The following is an 18,928-nucleotide window of genomic DNA, read 5'->3' on the forward strand; positions in this document are numbered from 1 at the left end:
CAGTTTCCTCTCCAAACAGTGCAAGAATTTCAAATTTTGTGTACTCACCAGTTTCAACTTGGAAGGGTCTATAACCTTCACAATAGCAATAGTTTTCTCTTTCTCCTTCATCATTCTCTTCTTCTTGAGCTTGCAAACACTAACCAGGAGAGGCATACAGAAACTCCTGCACTAAGGTGAACTTTGCTTCTTCCTTGGACTTTAAGACTAATCTGGTCTAGATTGTGACTGACAAAAGCTTGCTCATTGATGTCAAGCAGTCCTTTCAAGTTCCAAGCAAGCACGGGGGCTTGTTAATATTTACTCAGTCCTTGTCTCTGGAATGGTCTTGAACTATAACAGTTTACTTAGATTGCCAAATGCCACCAGAATTTACAGATACCTGACTGAAAAACACCTGAGCACATTAACATAAATGAGTTACTATCCACCACAATATCTCTTAATAGGAAAGAATGGAGTAAAGCCAATAGGTAAAAATGGGATGATATCTAAACTAAGAAGTTAACTAGTCATCCAGCTTCAATGCAGCGGAGAGTCAGGCCTGTCTCGGGTCCTCCCACATGTCTAGGAACTAGCTACCATTTTTTTTTTTTTTTACAATGGCTGACACAGAGGTATGAGACCTCTATTGAATGGGTTTCTTACAGGGATGGAAACCAAGCTCTGAACCTTCTATTCATTTAAAGAATAAGTTTGACCATATTCCTGAACTTAGTGTCTTTCTGCTTTGTAAAAATATAATCAGTGTCTATCACACCAATTTTTTTTTTCTGAAAGACATACACAGCTTTTCATACAATTGCATTATAAGCTAGGAAACAAGGAGAACCTGAAGAGAGATGTATATGGTGGCCCACAGAGGAGAAAGGGACAAGATCTCCCAATCAAATTGGGAGCATGGGGGGAGGGGAGAGGGGGTTAGGAGGAAGAGGAGGGCATGAGGGAGCAGGAAATGTCCAGAGATCTACAAGGATGACCCCAACTAACAATCTAAGTATTAGTGGAAAGGCTACCTTAAATGCCCTTCCTCTATAATGAGATTGATGACTACCTTATATGCCATCCTAGAGACTTCATCCAGTAGCTGATGAAAGCAGAAGCAGACACCCACAGCTAAACACAGAGTTGAACTCCTGGAATCCAATTGCAGAAAGTGAGAAGTGATGAGAAAAGGGATCAAGTCCAGGCTGGAGAAACCCACAGAACAGCTGACTTGAACAAGGGAGCTCATGGACTCCAGTCTGCTAACTGGAAAACCAGCATAGGACTGACCCAGAACCCCCAAACGTGGGTTATTCAGAAGGACTAGGCAATCTATGGGGCCTCTGGTAGTAGATCAGTATTTATCCCTGGTGTAAGAATGGATTTGGGAAAACCAGCAATGGACTGACTCAGACCCACTGACTTGACAGATTTTGTTGATCCCTCCTGGAAGTCATCACCCTCCATGTGGAGTCAGGGGATGGGGTCGGGGATGGGATGGGAGGGTTGTCGGTGGGCATGGAAGGGAGGGAGGGAGAGAGGGAGAAAAGAGGGAAGAAGGGAGGAAGGGAGGGAGGGAGGAAGGGAGAGGGAACTGGGATCGATATGTAAAATAAGAAAAATAAAATAAAGTAAAAAGGACTTTGGGAGCCCATTTCCCATAGAGGGATACTCTCTCAGCCTAGACACATGGGGCTTAGGCCCTGCTCCAAATGATATGACAGACTTTGAAGACTCCCCATGGAAAGCCTCACCCTCCCTGGGGAGCAGAAAGGAGATGGGATGAAGGTTAGGGGGGACATGGGTTCGGGAACTGGGATTGACATATAAAACAAGCTTGTTTCAAATTTAAATTAAAAAAAAATGTCAATCTTAAAAAAAGGAAAAGAAGATTATATTGTAGTCATTACCACACTGTGTAATGAAGGAAAAGTGGCTATATTTTATTTTTGCCCTTGTCTTGATACTGCTGCCTTTTAACCATTATAGTACTCATTAATAGGAACCTAGTAAGAATAGTTAATTTAATATTGTACCTGAGTTTTCAGTACTTTAGCATTTAGATGCTGACACTCATGTTGTGTGAGACACTTTGCTAACTGCTAATGATGGACTACTGAGCAGAGTGTTGTCTGAGGAGAGAAAATGCTTTGAAACACAGAGATTTTAGAAATAATTGGATTTGATTGGAACAGACTGTAGAAATAGAAGAGAATGGAGCAGAATAGAGTACAGCATGATTCTTGGAGTTCTTGATGTAATTATTATTTTTCCAGATCACCCAAAATATATTTGGGAAAATGTAGTCTCCAGCCATCGTAAGTTTGAGACGTTTGTTGTAACACAGTGGGTATCAAACATGCATAGGACAGATAATATGGAGAGGAAAGGCCTAGGTTGGAGGTGGCATGGCATCATCTACAAAGATAGGTGAGAAGAAATGTCTGAAGGCTGGTCCTAGAGACACAGCATTTTGTCATATTTTAGAAAATAAAGAGCTATGAAAATTGATGAAAAGTCAGGTGATCTAAGATGGATATCAGAAAATGACTCAGGGTATGATTAACCATGTCAAAAGCAACTCGGAAGCCAAGCCAAATAAGAATAAAGAGTTTGGTAACAGAAATTAAATATATATGTATATATACATATATATATATATATGGATATATATATGTACATATATCCATATATATATATATATACATATATAATTTTGAGGGTTTGCAGGAAGAAAAAGGAAATGGGGAAATTATGTAATTGTATTATAATCTCAGACAAACTCAACTGATTGGTGTTAAGAGCCCTTTTAAAATCATGAAGACAAAAGCTTGATTGGAGAGGAAAGAATTGGCCATCAGATGATGCTGAAAGGGAGGAAATGGAGGCAGTGAGGTATGTGAGTGTATGTGTGTGTGTGGGGGGGGTGTTTATGTGCTGAAATAATATGGTGGGCAGAAAGCAAATGTGTGCAGATAGAACTATTTGGTTTGGTGTGATTTGAAGAGCTTGTAGAAGACTAGCACAACACTGATATGAGTATTCCCATAGATTAGCATATACTGATAATGTGGGAGATGTACATAGAAAGGAAAATTGTTGGGAATTTAAGAGATTGAAACTGTATTCTATTCTAATAGGGTGACAGAAAAAAAATGAAACAAATGTGGAGGTTTAAGAGAACTGCTAGAGCTATTGAATGAATTATAATTGAACTGTAAATATTTTCTCTCCAGAGAATTATATATAGAATGTTTCTGAAAGGTGGATACTAGATAGGGAACTTTAAAAGCACAAGGAGAGATGATATTACACAGTCTTCATTACTGCTAATCTCTAGGGAATAGTTGTAGGCTTGTCTTACAGTAGTAAATACTTATGTGAAATTTGCTGACGTATTTAACATAATCAGCATAAATGGTATGGTGGGTGTTCCTCGTTTATTTGCTTAGGTAAAGTTGTGGTAAAATGAGTTTATTCAGTATTGAAGTTTAACCAGGATATGAAAATGAAAAGTTTATGGTGCTTATAAAAGAAAAGGGGGGCTATATCTTGGACTCTAGACAGATTAAAGATATATATGTATGTATACATATATATATTAATTTTGTGAATGGGAAATCATAGCCATTGAAAACAGTACCATTGTCAAATAGTATGTCTTCTCTGTGAGCTTAAACAAGACAAAGGAAATATACTTAAAAAATTGGGATAGTATCATAAATGAATAAAATAAAACAAACACTAAAATTATGAAGAACTTGGCAAAATCAAGAGCTCAGATGGATGTATACTGAGGAAGTAGAGAACGTGAGAAGTCACAGTTGATGAAGCAAGAGTGACTGGGCTGAGCATCATCTGTTTCTGGTGTTCGGGGTCCTTGTGCTCTACTTTACACAGAAGTTGCATAGGAACCAATTCCTTGTAGAGGTGACCACCTCTCCAGAGCACACAGGAATAGGCAGGTTCACGCCATTTCAGGGTCTAGTCACTCAATAATCATTGTTAGGGTAACAAGCAAACCCTTGAGCACCTCTCCTGGAAATCCAACAAAAGTAAACTAAATTAATTAGAAATTCTTTTTGTTGTAAAGAGAGGTGGCTACCTGTCCAATATTAGATCTCATCAGATCCTCTGTGTGTGATTCCAAGTCAGCTGTGATATCTGGAGTCCTGTGTGCTAGAGCAAGGAGGAAGAGACAGTTCTCTCAATATAAAGTCTATTTAGATTTAGTAAAAAAGAAATAGATGCTTTCATAGACCATTTCTCAGGGCCTGAATTTCAAGCATCTATTTTTAACACTGTTTAAGTAAATGATTGACTGATCAATGGGTGACCTCAGCCTACAAAATGTAGTCACCCATGCTCTTCAAATGAAATCTTTAAAGTAACAATTTCATCAAAACCTTCTATATTCCATCTTGCAATTTCTAAAGGATTTTAACCCACAGACTAAGCAGCCAGTACTCACCCTTCAAGATATGTGGAAAGAGTATACACAAACTTTACAGATAACATTTCTGAGAATAGTAATTGGACACTGAGTAAAGTAATCAAATAAAGATAAGATAACATCCCTTCTTGGAATATGATTTCAGGAATTAATACTGACTTTGACACAGAATTCTTTCCACATTAAGGTGATGAGGCCTCTCTCCTTTTATTCACCTCTGAATATTGGCTCAGAAATAATTCATATTTTATCATAGTAATTTTTTCTGTCTTCAACAAGGGAGTAAAGCCTATGAATCTCAATCTATTAATCATAGTGAAAGAGTCAAAACTGAATCAGGACCTCATGAAGGTATTCGGTTATAGGCAAGGCTTCAAATAGGAAATGTCAAAATTAAGTCATTCCTGGATAATTCTACAGCAGATTAGATAAAGAATTGTATGTTTGAATATAAGGTGGATAGGTGATAGATGATATGTAAATAGATAGATAGATAGATAGACAGATATGTACCTACATACATACAGATACACACACACACACACACACACACACAAAGAGAGAACAGGGGAACCTTATAATCTTTATTAATATTATATGATCTTTTTATATCAATTATTTAGTAATATTCATTGTAGTCTACTATCTATTTCAAAAGTACAGAAGAAACACCATTTCCCAATCAAATAAGCTGAACTGATTATTAATTTTAGTACTTTTGACCTTTTGGGGTCTATAAACACTGTTCTTTACATTAGTAGAAGAGGGTCTGTTCTTTCCTCTGTAAAATAATTCCATATTGATCATAACCCCAACAATTTCCATCTAACAGAACCCAGTGCATTCAGAATACTGCAAATAATAGTTACAGTGGTGATTTCATTTGAAATCACAGAGAACTTTAGTGAAAATTGAAAGTTTATTTTGTATCTTTAAGTTTTAAAACACTTAGCTATGTATATCAAAGCCCACAGTATCTGAAAGCTGAATCCCTGGCTCCAATAGGCTGCTTTTCCTGCATCAACTTCCCTGCACTCCCTAGTGACTACTATACAAGGCTCCCTGGGCCCACACTTGCTGCAATCAGCATCTATATCAATAGATTGCATCTCGAGAAGTGCTTCAAACCAAAGTCCACAGCCTTAACATGTTGACAGAGGACTTCTATATCATCGTTTTCTTTTAAAATGTTTTGTAGATGTCCAAAGGCCAATGGTGAAATTTTAGCTGACTAATCCACATGGACTTGGATAATCTTAAAACATACTAATCTCTTCATCTCTGTAAGGAGTGACACAGTCAACAACAATACACATGGACCCCTTAAAAGGGCAAAAATACTACACACCTGTATAGGGCGGGAGATGTGCTAGGCACTGTCTCTAATGCTTAGCATAATACAATAATTTAATCACAGCAGCCCAGGAAATGAATTCAAAACGTATCCTCATAATATAGAAGAAAATCAAAAGGAAAAGAAATTGTCCACTGAGTACAAACATGTACAGCCACTTTGAAAATCAGTATGGTGGTTTCTCAGGAAAATAGGAATCAGTTTACCACAAGATCCAGTAATTCCACTTTTAAGCATACACCCAAAAGATGCACATTCATACAACAAGGACTTATGTTCACTTATGTTCAAAGCAGCATTATTTGTAATAGCCAGAACCTAGAAGCAACCTAAATGTCTCTCAACTAAAGAATGGATAGAGAAAATGTGGTGCATTTACACAATGGAGTACTATTCAGTGGAAAAAAAAAATAATGGAATCTTGAAATTCTCAGGCAAATGGATGTAACTAGAGGAAACCATCCTGAGTGAGGTAAGACAGTCACAAAAAGATAAACATGGTTGTGAACCTAGCTTTTAATGGCAGAGCCATCTCTCTAGCAGAGAAAGAGCACAAGACCAGGCTGCAGAAACCCACAGAGACAGCTGACCTGAACAAGGAGGAGCTACTGTGCCCCCTAACTGATAGCTGGGAAACCAGCATTGGATCAACTCAGACCTCCTGAACATGGGTCTCAGTTAGAAGGCCTGGGAAATCTAAGGGACCTCTGACAGTGGAACCAGGATGCATCCCTGGTGCACAAAAGGACTTTGGGAGCACATTCCCCATGGAGGAATACTCCCTTAACTTGGAGGCAGGAGGGAGGGCCTACTCCCTACTCCAAATGACTTGACAGGCTTTGTTGACTTCTCCTATAAGTCATTACCCTCCTGTGGAGTGGGTGGGGGAATGGGATGGGAGGGTGGTGGGGGGACATGGGAGGGAGGGAGAAAGGGAGGGAGGAAGGGAAACAGGGATCGATGTGTAAAATAAGATAAATAAATAAATAAAGACAAACATGGTAGTTACTCACTCATATATGGATTTTAAAGATAGAGCAAAGGATCACCAACCTACAATCCACACTGCCAGAAAAGCTAGGAAACAAGGAGGGCCTTAAAAGAGACATACATGATCTGTTGGAGAAGGGGAAAGGGACAAGATCTCCTGATCAAACTGGGAGCATGTGGAGAGGGAAGAGGAATTGGGGAGAAAGAGAACGGGAAAAAAAGGGGGAAGAGGAGGGCATGAGAGATCAGGAAGTTTGAGTCAGGAAAAGAATAGAGGAGAGCAAGAAAAGAGATACCATAGTAGAGGGAGCCACTATAGGTTTTAAGAGTAACCTATCTTTAGGAAAATGTCCAGAGATCTACACGGATGACCCCAACTAACAATCTAAGCAATAAATGCCCTTCCCCTATAATGAGATTGATGACTACCTTATATTCCATTCCAGATGGTACCTTCTAGTACCTGATGGAAGCAGAAACAGACACCCACAGCTAAATACAAAGCTGAACTCCTGGAATCCAGTTGAGAGAGGGAGGAATGATGAGAAAAGGGGTCAAGTCCAGGCTGGAGAAGCCCACAGAAAGAGCTGACCTGAATAAGAGGGAGCTCATGTACTCCAGTCTGATAACTGGGAAACCAGTAGAGAGGATTGACCTACACCCCCTGAACAAGAGTGCCAGTTAGGAGGACTGGGCAGTCTTTGGGGCCTCTGGTAGTAGATCAATATTTATCCCTAGTATATGAATGGACTTTGGGAGCCCATTCCACATAGAGGGGATACTCCCTCAGCCTAGACACATGGGGGAGAGCCTGAGCCCTGCTTCAAATGATGTGACAGACATGAAAACTCCCCATGGAAGGCCTCATCCTCCCTGAGTAGCAGAAAGGGGGTGGGATGGGGATTGGAGGGGGAACTGGGGAGGAGGGGAGGGTGAGGGAACTGGGATTGACATGTAAAACAAGCTTGTTTCAAATTTAAATAAAAATTACCATTATAAAAGATTTAACAAATACAAAAAGAAAGGAATGAATTGCATTAATTGAGGTGAGAAGACCCACCATAAATGTGGGCACCATTTCCTGGACTGGACCCTGGACTGTACAAGAAGGAAGAAATGAGCTCAGTACTTGCCTGTATGGATTTCCTCTCTCTTCTCTTGACTATGGATGTAATATGTCTAGCTACTTCAAGTTCCTACCACCTGACCTTCCCCACACTAGTAGATGGTAACCTTCAATTGTGAGCTGAAACAAACCACTTCTCCCCTTCTGTTCATTTTGCTGGGATATTTCTTCATTGAAACAGAAATGAAAGTAGCAACCACTGAAGCTAAGTTTTCTTCTTTCTATTGCACTGTCTTTAGTGAAACACTAATATATATTAGTATATAACATATATATATATATATACATATACATACACATATATATTAGAGAATATATATATATATATATATATGAGAAGGTGTGAATGCTGAATTGAGGTACATGATCCAACTAGGAGTTTCTCATGGACATATAAGGAAATAACCTGTAGTAAATAGTTTGAAATACATGAAACTACCATAAATATAATCTGAGTGGTTGGTCAACTTGAGTCAAGTGTTGAGAGACTCTATTAGGATATGACAAAAATATGACTTGCCAATAATTTCATGGAACCATTCAAATAATAATTACCAAATACTTATCAAGCAATACTTATTTTCAGACCTTTCAAGAACTAGAGGTATTATTATAAGAGCCAACAGTGAGGAGTTCTTATCATCATGGAGTTCAAGCACTGTTGAAGAAGCAAACCATTGAACAGTGGAACACATCACATGGAATTGATTGAACTCATTTTTCATTCATTCCCTAACCTGACAACAGAATTCACTAATTACCATTGATGTAAATTTGCCTGTGAGTAAGATATGACATTTTGGTCAGTGAAGTAACAAACCAAAAGAATGAAAAAAAAATGTTACTGAATGTTTAAGATGTATCGTGTGGTGTGAAAATGAGTGCAGTCATGGAGGTACCAAATCTATATAAAGAATCATCAAGGAAAAATCTACAGGGGAAGGGGGCATCTCAAGTTTATCTTTCAGAGAGAATTAAAATCATTCAGACAAATAGTGAAGAGTGAATGAGAGAGGGTAAAGAAAAGATGTAAAGAAGATCTGAACTCTGGAGAGCCACATGTGGTGTGGGCCCATATGGCAAATCTCAGAGTAGTAAAGGAATGGATGAAAATTCTAGGCTAGGAGCAAGGGTTAGTGCAAAAGTCACTTGTCACTCTTGTAAGAACAAATGTCAGTTTCATCCTGGAAAAATATATACTGTGAAGTGCTCCTCTTAATAATACCTATCTCTGTGCCAGAGACCCCTACTCTCTCACTTGTCTCCTGTCTGAACCTCAGCATACTCTCGCTGATCTATGAGGTGATACTATGGTCAACATTGGATAAAAGAAAAGAAGGAATAAAACAAAGAAATATCAATAAAACCATTTCCTGAGCTCAGACCATGATATTGTGTTTGGAAGTTTTAAAATACAAAAATCAAACTAACTCTTCTTCCAGACTACTTGTTGATGGGAGATGTCCTTCTGTATATATATTTCTCTTATTGTTGATGAATTAAACACTGATTGGCTGATTGGCTGAGCAGGAAGTATAAGCCAAGATAGGTGATGAAGAGAATTCTGGGAAATGTAGGCAGACAGAGTCACCATGTAATATCCCAGGAAGAGAGGACACACCAGGCATTCTCCAGTAAGCCAAGAGCATATGGAAATATATAGATTATCAGAAGTGGGTTACTAATTAAAAAAGAGCTAGCCAATAAGAAGCTAAAGCCACCAGCCAACAGTTTTATAACAAATACAGCGTCCATGTGTGTGTTTGGAGCCAGACAAATGGGGGAAGCTCCAGCAACAACATGTTATATCGTACTTCTGTAATTCCAGTCCTGGAAAGGTTGAAGCAGAAGGATCTTGAGTTCAAGGTCAGTTTAGACTATATAGTGAAGTTCTATGTTGAACAACAAAAATAAGCTCTAAAAACCCAAACAACAAATAAACAAAATCTTCAACATATAAGAAGATAAGCCTGGCGTTGGTGGTGCATGCCTTTAATCCCAGCACTCAGGGAGGCAGAGGCAGGTGGAGCTCTGTGAGTTCGAGGCCAACCTGGTTCCAGAGCTAGTTCCAGGACAGGCTCCAAAGCAATACAGAGGAACCCTGTCTCAAAAAAAAAAAAAAACCCAAGTGTGTGTGTGTGTGTGTGTGTGTATAAAATTAGTCTGAGAACATCTAGCTTACAGCTTCTTTGACACATATGAATTGGCATATTTATTACCTTTGGTACTTGATTTTTCTTGAAAAGCAATAATCCTTACAAAAAATAAACTTTGGAAGAGGTGGTTGAAGGATAAATTGTATTGGGTATAGTTCTAATATTTGCAGTGCAGGTGGCTCTCATCCCACATGTAGTTTGTTCTTCATGAAGTGAACAAGGAACCTGACTCTGTGCTCCACTTTTGAAATATATATATATCACTCCAAAGTAGTTCCATATGCACACACACATACACGCGCGCACACACACACATTCACACACACACAACACACACACACACCACTAAATTGTCTGAATACACATAACAGAGATCAACTTTAAGTTTTGTATTTCAGAGAGTCCTACAGTGTAATAATTTTGTTTATCACTGAATAATCTATCAGGTCTTCATTATTTCCTACTTTCCAAGTTAACATAAAACTCATTCTTAAAAGTCTTCCTCTTTGGGTTCAAATGATACCCCAAGTTCTCTGCCTTTGTTCTCCAATGCTGTGAATTTAATGTTAGAAAAGTATCAACCTGAAGAGGGAGCATTCACAGGTGACTCAGATTAGGAGAGGATGCCTCAGGTGTGAGAGAACCCGGCTCCACCAACCAATCAACATTAACAAGGAAAGAGAAAAGAAAGCTCCATAATCAGTATAAATTATCTACAAGAAGATGCTAAAGGTTTTTCCAAGTTCTAGTTATTTCTTACTTTGTATTATTTTTCAGTATTCTTGAAGATTCATTTAAAAGCAAAACACATTCCATGACTTTTATTTTGAAGCCTCAGCATCACTCCATGCCAGTTATTTAGTAAGCGATAAGGAAGAATTTGTTTAAATTTTTAAAAATGTATAAAAAAATCAAATGTAAAAAGTCTATTTATAATTCCATGAAATATTTAGTGTGGTAAGGTAATTTTATTATAGTTAGCATTTTAAGAGCACAAACTTGGTGTTCTTTATATAACCTCTATAGGTTTCAATTCCATGACTATTTAAGATATTGATATATTCAACTTAAGTTAATTGTAAAAGCTAAACCTTTACAATTAGAATTAAACCTTCTAAAAATGTAGGATTATTTGTGGCTCATTGATAACTAATTCAGTATAAAAATAAATTAGCTAATTTAGTATTGAAACGAGCACTTATAATTTAGTATGCATAATTAACATGTATGCGATTAATAATAGCAGACTAATTAGTGAAATACACATTTCTTTTCTTATACTATCAAAATAATTACTGCAAAATTGTTAACTTCAATTTCTAGCACTTATGATAGACTTCATAACCAACCATTGAACATACGTGCCATTCTGCACCACCATCTTCTCTCCCATGAGCCAGCAGTTTTGAAAATAGGTTTCCTGCACAGCCAGCATCACTGTCCGGGCTCTTGGGTCCATGCTCCACCAAAGGCATACAGCTTGGTGCTGGAGGTGGTGTCCTCTTGAGAGTCTGACTGAATACCTGATGGTCAAGGGTCATAAAAGGTGTTACTTGCTGTCTCTGGACCTTCTGCAGCTGAGGCCTTGTAGAGTTTTCCAAGTGTGCCTGGACCTACAGATTCAAACACAAATGATTGATGACACATGGAACACAATATTGTTAGCCAGTTTTTTTCCTGAAAAGGTAAAACACACTATATAGTCTGTATTCATTCAGATTATATTGATGCTTCTGTCCTAAGGTGAAAGGATTTTAATGATCTGATTATTTTTAAGAAAGGAGTTAAAAATTAATAATGTATATAGAATTAGCAAGGCTTGAAAAGTGGATATCTATAACAATTAGGAATAAATATGAAAACATCAATTCTGAGTGTCTAGAAAAAGAAGTCTTAAAATGTTACAAGGAAACAAGGCATATTCAACAATATAAGTTGGTCTTTATACAAACTATATGTATTATATATTTGGTTCTTATGTACAATAAATGGTTTTTATCAAAAATTATAAAAGTATCCATAAGGGAGTAGACACTAGAAGTAGATATACTATTGAAGTATGATAGTGTAATAGTGGCAAAATCCTGGGTGGTTTTTTTCTTTTCTACTTTTCTGTATTTTTCCAGTGTTTCTATACTGAATAGTATCTTGTTTTAAATTTTTTTCATTTTTTTCTGGGTTCCAAAACAAATAATGACAACAAATTGGTGTGTATTCCCATGAATCAACAGGTAAAAGCACTGTGAAAAATTCTAACTATTCTGGTGTGCCAAGTAAACGACTGTCATGAAACTCTTTTACATAATATACCGTTAGAATTCTGGGCATCCATGCCCACACAGATGGCCCTGGTTACAAACACTGGGTCCCAAAACAAAACAAAAGCCATAAAAATGGAAAGAGGATGGGTAGGAAAGAGAGGGTTTGATAGAGGCAGAAGGGAGGGTTGGGGTGGGGAGAGCAGTCAGAAAACATTGTGTGCAAGTATGAAAATGGCAAAGAAACAAATTTAACAAAGAATTCTGGGCATACACAGTTTGATTGCCATGGTTAATATTACCCCATCATTTGTAAAATGATAGCTTTAAGCACCCCAGATTTCTCTTTAAGAACCTGCAAATGGAGTATTTATAAGAACCTGTAAAATGGAGTATTGCCTGCCATTTGCCTTTATATTTATAATTCTGTGGTATGGTTTTTAATACATTTTCCTCAAGTGGGCAATACATAAACCTATTTAATTTTCCCTCATGTTAAACAATAGCAAAGATTGCTGTACAGTGCTTATTTTTCTTTTTATTTCATTACACAAACTACTCCTTAAATCCCTCGCCATGTATTAGTTCAAATAAATAGCCTGTAGAAAGTATTTTGCATTTATATTAGCTGGTTTGGCAGACAATATTGTAGTAGTTACTTTAGTCTAATTCTGTTATGCTGACATTTTTAGCATTATTTTAATTGTACTACCATAAAATAATTTTTCAGTCATATAAAAAAGATTAAGACTGGTCATAAAGATTACACATATTACTAATTATACTGCTATGAGTTTTAAAGCTGTAAAATAACATTTCATTAAAATGCCAATAGTAATTTTAAGGGTAGATGTTTAGATAATCCTAAATTGAAATTAATCCCTCTTAGTCTATACACAGTTACAAAATAGATAACATAAAGAATACTTACAGTTTCACAAATCTGAACAATCTTTCAGGCTATGTAACCACACGAATTGTATGTAATATTAGAGCATTGTACTGACAAAGGGGCCATATCTCATCTTTTAAGTAAAGCATTTAGAACTAGAATTCAGTTCATTAACTAATTCATTTTTCACCTTTCACCCATTGATGCCATACATATTTACTGAACTTCATGCTTCCATGAGATATCAAGAATAAATGTTCTCTATGTGATCCTAGAGTTCTTAATCTATTGGTTCGAACTAATTTAACTAGAGCAACCACATCAATCACAACAGTAAGCAAAGCAACAGTTACTGGTCACTGGGATAGACAGTTTGCACATAGTGGTGTTGTTTTTTAAATCAGGAGCTAGGTACCCTGAGTGTTCCCACAGAACCATGTTAACTGTATCTGAGATGCAGAAACATGAGATAGCATGCCTGTTACCTCAGCTAGTAGGGGAGAGAATTAGAATACACAGCCAATCCCCTAAGCTTCTGAATGAACTATCATATTAGCAGAGTACAACAGGAAGTTGTACTGTATAGTATACTCAATGAATTTCAAATAACGTGAAAGAACAGTGCATTTTATGAACATCTTGGAAGAGTTTGTGGTTAGAAGCTAGGTGGTACATGGAGAGACCGTCCTACAGAAGGAGAATGAAAGGGAGTATTGGACGGAAATGAGATGAAATAACAATGGAAACAATGTCACAAATCTGTCTCTGAGAAGCCACACAGATACCCTTCTAAACAGAGCTTTGTCTCTTTCAACTGCTCTGTAATGATAGAAGAGTCACAATAGGAACAGCCTATCTGAATGGTTGGCCACAATGCTGAGCAAGCAATTAGTGGGGATTGTGTTGGGTGCTATCTACACAACATCAGTGAACTAGGCAGGAAACTCTTTGTTTCCTGCCCACAGGAAGAGTCAATAAACTGTGATAACAACCCCTTCCCCACCCAGATCGCTGACTTTTCCAATCACAGACTGATATCAAAACAATAGGACAGCTCAGGGCAAAACATACATCAAGCAACATTCATAATACTTACATTTCTTGGGTCCTAAAAAATGCAAAGCATGTGCTCACTTTGTTTTACTGAATACCCCAATCTTTTCTGATATTTGATAAGTTTAATTATAGGTTGTTGTTCATATATCCACCAACTCCGTGTTTGTCTTTAAGAGTCAAGTGTGTGGCACTGAGCAACATGGTAAAGGTAGAGGGAGTTTACCATTTGTATCTGAGTTCAAAGGTCTTTGTCTAGGCCAGGAAGGAAGGAAAGGAACTCACTACAGGCAAAGACTAAGCTCTTCACACTGGTTGCTCTGCTGTCATTCCCCTGGTCACAGCCCAGAGAAGACACATAACATACACCTAAAACAGTATGTGTGTCATGACCAATAGATCATGAGATTGCAGTGTGTATGAGTGCAGTGAGGAAGGCAAGTAGCTTTGGGGATCCATGGACCTGCTGCTTCTCAGGCATAGGCAGAGTACCAGCCTTTATATAGAAAGCTACAGTTGCCATAGTTTGCAACGCATGTCACTAGACTGTCATTGGACCATTGCAAAGAAAGGAAATTATACTGTGGAAAGAGACCATGAATTGGAAAGAGAGAAAGGGGATCATAAGGAGAAATTTAAGGTAATAAAGAGAATGAACAAATGATGTAATTAAATTATAATCTCAAAATAAGTAATCTTTCAATAACAAAAAATAAAGAAAAAGTAATCCCTTTTCAACATAAAGGCATCCACAGATTATAAGTAAATGAATAGAAAAATATATTCTGTGAATACTAGTCTCCCCTAATAAAGGAACAACTATAATAATTTGAGATAGAGCAAAGCTCAGATAAGAAAGTTATCAGGAATACTGAGATCTAGCAGCTAGGGAATGGTTCAGTGGGTAAGGGTTCTAGCTTGCTAAGAATAAGTATCTGAGATCACATCCCCAATTTCAGGTATCCCTACAACTTCAGTGATGTGACAAGTGGAAATGGGAGATGGCTAGGGTTTGGTGGCTTCTAGACTAGCCCCAAGTTCAGTAAGAGACCCTGTCTCAAGTGAATAAAGCACAGAATGGTAGAATAGAACTCCTGATATCTTCCTCTGGCCACTGTGTACTTACAAGTTAATGTGCCACAACACACACATACACACAAAAGAGAAAGAAAACTGGTAGGAAGGAGGAAGGAAGAAGATATTTCATAATTATAAGTGATTAGTTTTCCAAAATGATAATGAAGTACTTAATGTGTATGCATTAACACAATACCGAATCCTGTGGCAGAAGAAGATAGAAATGCCAGCATAAGGAATGAATCCACTATTGTAGCTGTGGAAGTCAATGTGCTGTAATGCATAGATACAGAAGACAGAAAATCAGTGAGTATACAGATGAACTCAGCACCATCAACAAACAAATGAATATGGCTGACATCTATTGACTACTTCATCCACAAGAGCATAATGCCCATATTTCTGAAGCTCACACAAAGTACTAAATAGTCCACATCTAGGGCCACAAAACATTTTAACAACTTGAAAAGAAATCATACAATGTCTATTCAGAGAAAGCAGAACGCTACTAGAAATACCATAACAGAGCTAATTAAAAATCCCAAAGTACTGAGAAACACAGTTCTAAATTACACGAGTCAAAAATTTCTCAAAAGGACTTTTGAAACATTTTTTAATGAAATAAAAATGAAAACAAAACTTTTTAGATTTTGTGGCTTTCAGTGAAAATAGAAATATGTAACTATACATAGAGATATGGATTGCACACAGTTCTAAAATAAAGCGTCCTTATGGGCTGGAGAGAAGCTTTAGCCATTAAAGGCTAAGCTCAGGCCAAAGATAAAAAATGAAATGTGGCAGGGCGTTGGTTGCACACTCCTTTAATCCCAGGACTTGGGAGGCAGAGGCAGGAGAATCTCTGTGAGTTTGAGGCCTGCCTGGTCTACAGAGCGAGTTCCAGGACAGGCTCCAAACCTACACAGAGAAACCTTTTCTCAAAAAACAAAGACAAAACAAAACAAAATGAAATATTCCTGTTGGTCTGTGGTTCCTAACTATAGATTTTCTGATAGAAGTGTATCTACCACACCTCATCAAAGAAGCTTCATTTTACTGCAGATCCATCACCCAAAACCACAAGTGGACAGAAAGCCAAATATCAAGGTACAATGAGGAGGCCAGGCTCATCTGTATCACAGCTCCTGCATCATCTATTCCTCAGGGAAGTAAAGGAAGAAGGGGCTGAAAGACTGTTAAGAGTAATAACATCCAGAACTCTGGTTTGAAACAGTGTCTCCTGAAAGTGACTGTATAAACAAGACCAGAATAACAGCAATAGCAATATATATGCTAACATGGAAAGGGCAAAATTTATGGGATCCCATTCCTACACAAAGAATTATAGGTAACTGTGGTGCTTTGAATAGAATGGCCACCATAGGCTCCTATGTTTGAATTTTTGTTCACCAGGGAGTGGTATTATTTGAAAAAAAAATTACAAGGACTGGAAGGTGTGGTCTTGGAGTAGAAGTCCTCTTCTTGAAGAAAGTGTGCCCCTTGGGGGGGGGGGGCAGGGAGCATTGAGGTTTGCAAAGGTCATATAGGTCCAGTTCTCTCTCTCTCTCTCTCTCTCTCTCTCTCTCTCTCTCTCTCTCTCTCTCTCTCTCTCTCTCTCTCTCTCTTCTTTCTCTGTGAGCTGCTATGTCCCAACCATGATAATCATGGACTAAACAAACATCTGAGACCTTATTAAAGGCTCTCATTAAATGCTTTTTTTCATAAGAGTTGCCTTGGTTGTGGTGTCTCTTCATAGCTATAGTGTTTATATTTACATATTTGTCTGTATGTGTGTGTGTGTGTGTGTGTGTGTGTGTGTGTGTGTGTGTGTGTGTAGCAGCAATAATAAAACAAAAGAAGCTATCAATGTCAAAGTGGAGGTAATTGGGAGAGGTTGTAGAGGGAATGGGAAGGGTTGGAATAATGTTACCTTGGAGAGACTAAGAGAGAAAAGTGAGGTAATCCTTTTTTAATTAAAATATATCATAAAATAAACACCCCAAAGAGACATCAACATTTTCATCAAGACTTTTGAAATAAAAATCTACTTCTTTTATTTATATGTCGCATCACATTCCATAAATTCAATATAGACTATAATGTATAAAAAGAAATCAAAACTTTGAAATTAAAAAAAAATCTAAAGTTACATTTTAGTAAACTAAATGCAGAAACGCAAATCAGAATCAAGATAAACAGTGGAATCTAATAACATAATTAGAGTTGGAACATAGGGTAGATGAAAATCAGAATTCAGTTGAGAAAACAAAACCAAAAGCTGATTCTTTAAAAATATTCATGAAAATTAATAAGCCTGTCCCTAAGTTCACTAATAAAACTGATAAATGATTCAAACTATTAATATATGAAGCCAGGCATGGTGGTCCACACCTGTTGACTCAGCTACTTGGGAATTTGGGGTGGGTGGCTTATAATAGCCCACAAGTTTGAAATTAGGCTGGGTAGCAAATCCAGACTTTGTGTCAAATAAGAAGAAAAATGAAACAAAGAATAAAAAGTAAGAAGGAGGACATCCTCAGTAAAGGATATCAAACTAATAGTGATTGAAACAATTAAAAGACATGAAGGAAACGTAAAAGCATGCCACTCAGTGAAATAGTCAATCTAAAAAGGTTACATCCTACATCATAACAACTACGTGGCATTTGGAAAAGGAAAAGCACAAGGGCAATCAGAATGCTGGGTGGGCACTAGTCTGGAGGGTGAATAGAAGTGGGTAGACCACAAAGTGCTGGGCATTCAAAACAGTAAAACCAGTCTTCACAGCATGGTAAGTACATGTCCTCCATTAAAAAAAAAATCCATGGTATAAACAATACCTTAATAAACCCTTACTATAAGCCTCAGACTGTGAGGAAAGGTGAGGAGGGTTCAATGTAAGTTCATCAATTAGAACAAGCATCCCACTGTCAGAAGAGATGTTGGCAGCCAGACAGAATGCTGCTTGAAGAGCTACTGACAAAGGAGTGTAAGACAGACAAGTGTGACTTGCAGCAGGGATGCCTGTATCTCCACCTGGAGATGCATGCCTTTTCACACAGAAACAGCAGTTTCCACATTAGTAATTCAATGTACTCTTCAGTGTGCAGTAACAAAGCACACAAAACAAATCTTCCATGGATTTTAGAACCCATCAAATAGGTAAGTGGTTCTGTTTGCTTGTTTGTCTTTGTTTTGTTTTACTTTCTGCAAGAAAATTTAAGTTACAAGTGGGTTATTTATGTTAAAATCAAACAACTCTACCCGGTGACTTTAGTATTCTCTAATACTGTCTCTTATATTTTTTTAAATCTTGCTATGAATAATATAAATTACTCTATATTATAGGATAATATTTTGCCTTCTTTTGAAAGTTATCTTGTAATAGGCAGAAAGAAGAGAACTAATGAAAGCTCTTGGCTAATTCAACAACCACCCAACAAACATTTAAGTGTTTCCTTTCATTAAAAAAAAAAAGGCAGAGAATGCTATTCCCTTCTAGAAAACAAAGCTATGACCCACATGTCGTCATCCATCCAAAGACCACTTGCCCAAACTGAAAATAAAGAACCTGTGAGGAGATGCAT

At 37.5% G+C, this 18,928-nt stretch overlaps 1 protein-coding gene across 3 annotated transcripts in view; it reads right to left on the reverse strand.

The window, feature by feature from the left end:
* The window catches only part of Tfec (transcription factor EC), a 61,474-nt gene that overhangs the window by 23,001 nt on the left and 19,545 nt on the right, over positions 1-18,928 (reverse strand). Inside the window, exon 2 of one of the 3 annotated variants that reach the window (XM_051175711.1) lies at positions 11,426-11,677. In XM_051175711.1, the coding sequence (XP_051031668.1) occupies positions 11,426-11,605 (180 nt within the window). In that variant the 5' untranslated portion in view covers positions 11,606-11,677. Of the gene's footprint in view, positions 1-48; positions 195-11,413; positions 11,678-18,928 lie in introns of those variants that run through there. The other 2 variants (XM_051175710.1, XM_051175712.1) reach the window with 2 other exon arrangements.

The sequence above is a fragment of the Phodopus roborovskii genome, unplaced genomic scaffold (assembly GCF_943737965.1).
Source record: "Phodopus roborovskii unplaced genomic scaffold, PHOROB, whole genome shotgun sequence".
Taxonomy (NCBI): Eukaryota; Metazoa; Chordata; class Mammalia; order Rodentia; family Cricetidae; genus Phodopus; species Phodopus roborovskii.